Source organism: Myotis lucifugus, unplaced genomic scaffold (genome assembly GCF_000147115.1).
Source record: "Myotis lucifugus unplaced genomic scaffold, Myoluc2.0 scaffold_64, whole genome shotgun sequence".
Lineage (NCBI taxonomy): Eukaryota > Metazoa > Chordata > Mammalia > Chiroptera > Vespertilionidae > Myotis > Myotis lucifugus.
In genome coordinates, this window is record NW_005871112.1 from 1,926,317 (window position 1) to 1,935,157 (window position 8,841).

Below are 8,841 nucleotides of genomic sequence, written 5' to 3' on the forward strand. Positions count from 1 at the left end.
TTAGCATGTTACTACAGTAAGAGCTACTCTGAATCGAATGATATCTCTGGATAGCACATTGAATCCAAATGCTGAACATTGTATGCTGATCTTCGGTAATGCACAGATGTCTTTGCAGCCAGCCCCCGGTTCTTATGGTACTGTTCTTCCAGATGCAAATACTCTTGGCATGCCACCAGTGTGGCAAGGTTCTGAACTTGCAACCATCTTAGTTAAGGTTAAGTTTAATAGTAATTTCATCCCCCACTGATCTTGAAGATATGCATGTTTTTTCTGTAATTTGTTAAGTTTCTTTATGCCTGTAAGTACAATATTTGTTGATTCATTGCTTTCTTCTGCATGGGTTACATTAAAAATTTTTTTTACCTTAAAAGCCCATGCAATTACATTTTCTTCAATAGTGCTTCCAAGTTAAAATTTGGTGGTTTTTTCCCTTCCTGTATGTATTCTACAGGTTGCATTACTTCTCTTTCTAGCCTGTGGATATGTTATTGCTTCCAAAATTTTGTTTATTGCATTCTTTGCATTTTCTTGGCACACACTACCCTTTTTAACTACATAAATTGGATACTCTGTATAGAGTTCCTACCAGAGCATTTATTGTATAATGTTTTATAGCCCTTCTGAGACCTATAATCTCTCCCTATTACTTTTTCCTGTTCTTTTATCTCTCCACATTGTGAATTGCTTTAAGAGTCTTGTCCCCTCCTTTATTATTTACACTTTGCACTCGGCGAATTCTGGTGCTTTCCAAAAGTTATTTGCCTCTTGCAGCACTAAATCTGGAGCTTTCTATGTCCCGAGAGTCTCTTGTCTTTTTTTCTAATCACAATTTGATTTCTGACTTCAATTCAGACAGTATCTAACAGTTCAAGAAATATTGTGTGGACTTCTTTGGAAAATACATTCTGATATAGCCCTAGATACTTTTTCCATGTACCACTTAGGATTTGTCTCAGCTGCTTAGAACAGGAAACCCAAATTACAGAAACCTAAACCAAAAAGAAGTTTATTTTTTTCTTTATGTGGAAGAGTTCCAGGGGCAGGCAGTCCAGTCTTCATGGACTCTTTCTGTCTTTTTGGTCCTTGGTGAGTGGTTTCTTAACTTTGCTTGTTGGCTCTTCTTTGCTTGAAGGCTGCTGCAGCCGCATCCACATTCCAAGAGGCAGCAAGAAGAAACAGAAAGAGAGAAAGGACACTTTTAGGGTGAAACAATCACCTTTAAAGAGCTTCCCTAGAAGTCCCATCCAACGACTTCTAGGTAAATCTCATGGATAGTTTGGCATTTGCCTTCACTCAAAATGCAAAGCAAGTGAACTAAGGAGAAAGAGGGGAATGGACATTGAGTAAGCAGCCACAGTACTTGCCACCTTTAGACAGTCCCGCTGTAGTGTGTGGGCTCCATACTTGAGGCAAAACTTCCGTTTGAGGCTGCCAGGCTCCCCAGGCCACACCTTCCCTCTCTGGGAAATGCCTAACCTTCTCTGGACTTCCCAGGACATAGGGCATGCGGTGCCTTTTTCAGGGACATACACCAACGACAAATGCTTAACTCCTTTCCCAGGGATGATGACCCTTCTCAAAGATGACTCTTTTTGAACGCTACTTATGAGAAACATTGATCACTTGCATTATCGAGTATTCTTCCAAAGTTGTTGCTTTTTGCAATAAACTATGCCTTTATTCTTTATTCTTTTTTTATTGACTTCAGAAAGGAAGGGAGAGGGAGAGAGAGATAGAAATATACATGATGAGAGAGACTCGTTGATTGGCTGCCTCCTGCACGCCTCCTTTCCCCCCTCCCCCCCACTGGGAATAGAGCTCGAAACTCAGGCATGTGCCCTTGACTGGAATCGAACCTGGGGCCCTTCAGTCCGCAGGCTGATGCTCTATCCACTGAGCCAAACCAGCCAGGAATGGCTTTATTCTTTTGGAGTTAAAATTTTGTTACTCAAAGCCAAGACTTTAGAATTAAAAAAATCTTTTATCTCTCTAAAATCCTAGGCCTTATAATTTGATATTTTGGTTTTTAAGATGATTGTCTCTGCCATAAACTTTAAAAATCTCCTCATGACAACAAATTCCCTTCAGTAAATAACTTGATTTCTGTTACTATTCAGAATGCAGCCGCTTGAGACAATGTAGAAAGCCCCCATTGTTACCTGAACGGGGGCAACTAAACTTCAAGGAACCTTGGGTAAGATATGAAAATGTTATCTACTGAATAAACAATAGTAATACAAGCCAGAAAAGCAATGCATTTAAAGCAGTTTAAGAAGTGCAAAGACTTGACAGGACTAGACTTAACTTTAATAAAAAAAAAAAAAAAAGAAGTGCAAAGAGCAAAGAATTCTGACTGTGGGCAAGCAGGGAAGATGTGCCTGGACAGGGATCATTGAGTTCCTTCGTCCCTGAAAGACTCTGATGCCAGAAAACAGAAGGAATGACTTTGCAGAGCAGCTAGAAAGGTACCTGTTTAGGTCAATTGTACAGAAAATATAAGTACTTTGCATGACACTGTCATCAGCCAACAAATACTTACTCAGCATCAACTTTGTCCTGGTTGCATACTAAGCTTGAGGCTTCAAAGGCAAAGAGACCTTATCTCTGACATTTAGGAGTTAGGGGTCTTGTTAGGGGAAATAGGTAAATAAATAACATCCTATATAATAAAAACCCAGTGACCATAATGGCAGAACGACCAGAATGACCACTCGACCAGTCACTATGAGGTGCACTGACCACCTCTTGGTCCCTTTCCCCAGCTGGCAGGCTCCGATCGCCAATGGCAAACAGGAACTGGGGTGGGTGGTGGGAGATGCGGGTGGTGCCAGGCCAAGGCCCCCACCCTGCCGGTCGCCCCACACACAGAGGGTGACCTGCAGTGGGGTTGGGGCTGGTGAGCGGGCAGCAATCGCTGATCTCTTGGTGCCTCCCCCGGCCGTCAGGATCCCGTCACCAAATGGTGAATGGGGAACCAGGGTGGGTGGTGGCAAGATGGCCTCGATCGCCGGCCAAGCTGACAGACTCCACCCATGCACGATTTCGTGCATCGGGCCTCTAGTTATAGTATAATTTGAGCAGTGCTATATTTGGGGTAGAAGTAACAATGGTGAATGGATGAATAAATTTATTATTAAGTATTTATTGAAATAAGTACCTTCCTCTCCCATGTGCCAGGCCCTGGGGTGACAGGCACTGGGGACACAATGGAAAGAAAAGCAGACAGTGTCTCTGAGCTCCTTGAACTTACAGTCTAGAAATGAAAGAGGAACTCTAATGACCAGGCATAAAGCTTAAGCTGAACTCACATTTATATTCTGTTGTGAAATCAGGGCTATACATGTGGAAATTTTGCTGTGAATATTTTAAAACATGTAATAATTTCTGTATTTAAGAACTTTAACAGCTTCCTTGAGGAAATTAAAATAAGCACTATGCACATTACAACATTTTTAGACTTACTTTTGCTGGCATAATACTCAAAATTCCAATAAGAGGGTTATCAAGTGAGTACACAGAAGGGTACTTGTGGTGAGAAAAATTTGAAAACCCATTTCAGATATATTTTTAACTGTCCATTTGTATTATAATACTGGGAAATGCAACCTCTTCTATCTCTCCTGTTAAAGCAAAAGCACCTGAAATTTGACTAGGCTATGTATCTCATCATCCTCGCCCTTTTTCTGAACTTAATCATTAACCTACACTTGTTGAAGGCCTCAAATGTTCCCAAACCAGTGTTCAATCTGCAACAGAACCTTCATTTGTTCACTTGACAAAGGGGTTTGTAATCCTGTTTGGAGCGATATGTCATACATTCTTGAAAACTTAACTGAAAATGTCAGTAGGCATGTCACTGATATTAGATTGGGTATACAGAGTTGCTCATGTCAAGAAGACCTACGTTCCATTGTAGAGAAAGCTCCAGCCAGGTTAATCTAACTGAAATAGTCTGATAAATGTTAAAGGTCATGTTCAATGTCTTGCAGGTCCTCCATGCCTTTACTGATGCCATTTTTGATGAGTGGATGAGAAGATTCAATCCTTCCGCAGATGCTTGGCCTCAGGAGCTGGCACCCATTGGTCACAATCGGATGTACAACATGGTTCCTTTCTTCCCTTCGGTGACTAATCAGGAATTATTTTTAACCGCAGACCAACTTGGCTACAGCTATGCCATTGATCTTCCAGGTAACTAATACAACTTCTAAATGGGTGATTCATCTTTTAAAGGAGCTTTCTTTCTTTTTAAAAAAAATGTAAACCAAGACCTTAAATTGAAGCATTCAGGTCTCATTAACTTTATTGGCAATTTTCTAGGATACATATATTTAGTAAAATTAGCCTTTGAACTACTAATTAAACATCAGAAAAGGGACTGGTTGGATGACTGTTGTTTTAGAAAACTGAAAGTTGTGAACAAACCTTATTCCACAGAGGAAGTATCTACTCCTACGCTTGACTTGACAGTTTTGTCTGAGTTAATTGAAAGCTGGCCATGGTTTGAACTGTCTAATCAGTAAAGTCAAAATTCACTAGCCTCATGTGGAGAGGGACTCCCAGGAGATCATTACTGGAAGGCAAGGCTGGGTTTAGAGTGAGGCAAGAGCAGCACTTGTTTGGACCACAAAGTTTCAGGGGAGGCCAAATATGTTAGTAATTTAGATATGTAATAATATCATGCAATATTTTAAAACAATAAATGCAAAAATGTTTTGATGAGTTCACTATCAAAATTTTAAATAAAGACAGGCTGTTGTTTCTTTTATATTCTTGCAACATTTTGTAACTGGACCATTTTTTCCAATTATCCCATACCACCCCTGCTAGGTGGGGTTTGTAAAGCTGACCATTGTCTGCTAACAGATTGGGCTACATGGGACTTCATGTGTATATTTTATAAATTAATGCTTTTTTAAGACATGTTTTTAGATTGTTGATTTTTTTATTTGCTTTTCTTACTTAGTTCAAAATATAGAAGGATATTTTGATAAGTTCATATAGGGGCACTTTTTTTTTTTTTTTTTTTTTTTTTTTACCTAGGCCCCAATATAGCTCTGTGTGCCATTTAAAGACTCTTAGTTTGCAATATATACAAATATTGAGTCATTATGTTGTACACCTAAAACTAATAATGTGCGGTATGTCAATTATACCTCATTAAAAAATCTTAGAACAGGTTGAGAAAGAAAGCTAAAATAATAGCAAATATCTTAATTTGTCAAGAAGTCAAAAAACAGACATCCCCTCTGCCAGTAGCTTTTCCCATTTGTGTCTATTTCATCTTCACTAAGTCTCCACCTACAAAGTAATGAGGACCATTTTTGAGCTCACATTTGTCTCTTTGACTGCAGAGTCTTTCAGGCTCCAGAATCTGTCCCCTGCTTTTCCTTCTAATTTGCATCTACTGCTGCTCCTTCTCCTTCCTGATTTAAAATTTAATTTCTGTGGGCAACTGAGGGTATCTCTTTGAAACTTCTTTTCCTTTTCTCTGGGACATAAAATAACCAAAAAGTTTGCAGTGTGCATTTTGACCATGTTTCCTGCTCTGAAATCAGCCAATTAAGAGGTATAGACTGAGAGTCTAAATATGCCCTGAAAGCATTGACTCACTAGAAGACACAAACTCATACTCATTTACTGGTCTGACAAATAAGTTTACAGTTGCATCTGAGGTAGCAGAACTATAACCAGAAGTCAGAGAAGGGAGTGAGGCATTTGGGAAAGGAGGTAGGTCTTGAGCTAGATTCGAAGAGATGATAGATCTTAGGTAGCTGAGGAGGAAAGTAGCAACATTTTAGATTGAAGGAGGGCAGGGCACAGGACTGTGAAAGGCACAGATAGTCTACATAGAGGACTGTGCGAAGAAATCCTGGTTGTAATATAAGGCTTGGGTAGAAGATTATTGTGAATTCAAGTTGGATATGTGATGTACACCTGAAACCTATATAATTTTATTAACCAATGTTACCCCAATAAATTCAATTTAAAAAAGAAAAAAATGGGCATTGAATAGTTTAAAAAAATAAAGCAAAGTTGGAACTGCGAGAAGGACCTGATTATGTAGGACTTTAAAAACTAGGCAAAAACCACAATTAGGTACCATTTTCTACCCATTAGGATGGCTACTAACAAAAAAAAGCAGAAAATAACAAGTGTTGATGAAGATATGGAGAAATTGGAAGCCTTGTGCACTGATGGTCAAAATGTAAAATGGCATAGCCTCTGTGGAAAAACAATATGGAAGTTCCTAAAAAAAAAATTAAACATAGAATTACAACATGAGCTAGCAAATCAGCTTCTGGATATATATCCCAATGAATTGAAAGCAAGTAATCAAACAGATATTTATACAACTCTGTTCATAGCAACTTTATTCACAGTAGATGTAAGGTGGAGGCAACCCAAGTATTCACTGATGGATGAATGGATAAATAGAGGTGGTATATGCATACAATGGAGTATTATTCATTAATAATTCATTCATTAATAATATTCATTAAAAAATCCTGTCATGTGGTACAACAAGAATGAATCTTGAAGACAGTATGCCAAGTTAAATAAAGCAGTCACAAAAGGCCCAAAACTGTATGATTCCACTTCTTTGAGGTATCAAGAGTAGTTAAATTTATAGAGATAGAAAGTAGAATGGTAGTCACCAGGATCTGGGCTAGGGGGTGGGAGATGGGTGGGTTACCATTTCTGTTCTACAAGATAAAAAAAGTTCTGCGGATGGATGGTGGTGATAATTGCACAACAGTGTAAATGTACTTAATGTCACAGAACTATATACATAAACATGGTTAAGAGGGTAAAATAGATGTTATGTGTATTTTACCACAATTAAAAAATAATATTAATTTTAAAAAAAGCCAGGCAGGGCAGTTTGGACAATAACAAAAGACAATCATTTTTGGTTCCTGAACAAAGAAATGCAGACTTGAAATCTGTGTTTTAAGAAGCTTAGATTGGCAAAAAATGCTGCTCAATTAGAGCAAAAGGAGACAAATTAAAATCCTTTTGGGGGAATTCCATCAGGATGGGTCAGAGCCCTCTGTGGGATTGAAAGAAAAGAACGAGAAGGAGAATCTACATTAAGATAAGTGTAGGATATAGAACAAGAACCTAGTGTAGAGAAACTGAATTTAAGAACAGCTGTCCAGGCTAAGATACTTTCTAAAAAAAATGACAAGTAGGTATACATATACTAGAAATAATATCCATTAATTTTGTGGAAGAGTGATTATAAAATACATTTGAGTAGAGGATTGGATTTCTCATGTAGAAGATTCAGATTTTATTCACAACTATCTAAATGGGTACCAATTTTAACTGTTCCTGCTATTGAATGTCTCCTGTTGTAATAACCCATCTGCTCTGTCTTGATCATTTATCATCCCATAAAGCAGGTAGAGACAATGGCAGAAATTCTCCACCTGAGGGTTGCATATTTTGCAGTTCACCAGATACCATTTTAGCATGCACGTTTACAAATGAGTTTCTAACTTACAAAAGTAGTTATATATACTTCCTTGGAGGGTTTATTCTATATAAATATTTATTGTAAGAAAATTTTAAAGATGCAATAAACTGTATTTAAATAATGGAATGACATTTCCCACTTCCTTAAGAAAGAAAACAATTGTGGCTGTGATAAATAGTTGGTGAGGAAGGAGAAGATAAATTTTATTCTAGCCAGTGTTGTTTTGCTTTATCAACAAAAAATGCACGTAAAAGGCAAATTGGTCTACTTTTTCCTTTGTGAAGAGTGTTCAGCTGATGAAAATCCCAACCACAGACTTTTTTTCTTCTGTTTTAATTTCAGTTGAAGAAACTCCAAGTTGGTCCGTGACTCTCCCAGTGGTTATGGGAATGCTGGTGGCTTTGGTTGGTCTTTTTGTCTTGCTGGCTTTCCTGCAGTACAGAAGACTTCGCAAAGGATATGCGCCCTTAATGGAGACACACTTGAACAAGAGATACACAGAAGAAGCCTAGGATGCTCATGCCTTACCCTAGAGAAGAGGCCAGCCAAAGAGACCTTGTTGCTGAGACCCTGACAACAAACTAATCCTCACTGTTCTTCCTTTAGCTAAAGATCTTTGGCACAGCTCATTCTGTTGTGATGGTGACCCCAAACACAGATGATGCTTAGCTGTGGTTTGCTTTTCTGTGTAACAGACTGAAGCTGAAGTGCTTGAGGCTATCTCTACCATCAAACAAAGGTAGAGCTGAAGATGTGTGCTATCTCATAATAGTTCCCCATATTGATTTAGCCTCCTCAGTGTTTTGAGAACATAAAAAAAAAGTTGGTAGTGTAGATTTATTGTAATATTATGGCTAGTGAAATTTGCGATTTGGACAAGATTATGGTTCAGTCTTTCTCAGCCCAAGTGTCACCATTTGTAATAGGGTGGGGTAGGGAGTGGCAGGTGCCACAATGGTCTCTAAGCTCCCTTTGAACTACAAATATCTATGCTTTTAGGTGCCTTTCTGAGTGTCTTCTTGAGGCTTATTTTTCTTCTTTTCCTCTTCAGCCTTTAAAATGGCTGAGAGGATGAAAATAGGCCTTATTTCCCAAGTAAGGTAGAGAACAAATGAATGAATGAATGAATGATTCGGTTCTTTTATATATCAGACTTTTCAGAATTTGTCAGAAGTCTGAAGTTCTTAACAGTAGACATATCACAAGATTCAATAGCTGGGTAAATATGAATCATACAGTGACAAATAAGTAAATGAAGGATTAAATTATAGAGCTTTCCAGTTAACTAACATACAATTTCAAACCCATTACCAAAAATAGAATCCCTCTTTCCAGGAAAGGCTGACTGGAGAAGG

The 8,841-nt window shown here is 38.3% G+C and overlaps 1 protein-coding gene across 2 annotated transcripts in view; it reads left to right on the top strand.

Annotated features, from left to right (window-relative positions):
• The window catches only part of DCT (dopachrome tautomerase), a 30,229-nt gene extending 21,897 nt beyond the window's left edge, over window positions 1-8,332 (top strand). Inside the window, exons 7-8 of one of the 2 annotated variants that reach the window (XM_023754721.1) lie at window positions 3,993-4,194; window positions 7,802-8,332. In XM_023754721.1, the coding sequence (XP_023610489.1) occupies window positions 3,993-4,194; window positions 7,802-7,998 (399 nt within the window). In that variant the 3' untranslated portion in view covers window positions 7,999-8,332. The remainder of the gene's footprint in view (window positions 1-3,992; window positions 4,195-7,801) is intronic. The other variant, XM_014456795.2, reaches the window with a different exon arrangement.
• Window positions 8,333-8,841: the final 509 nt, after the last annotated feature.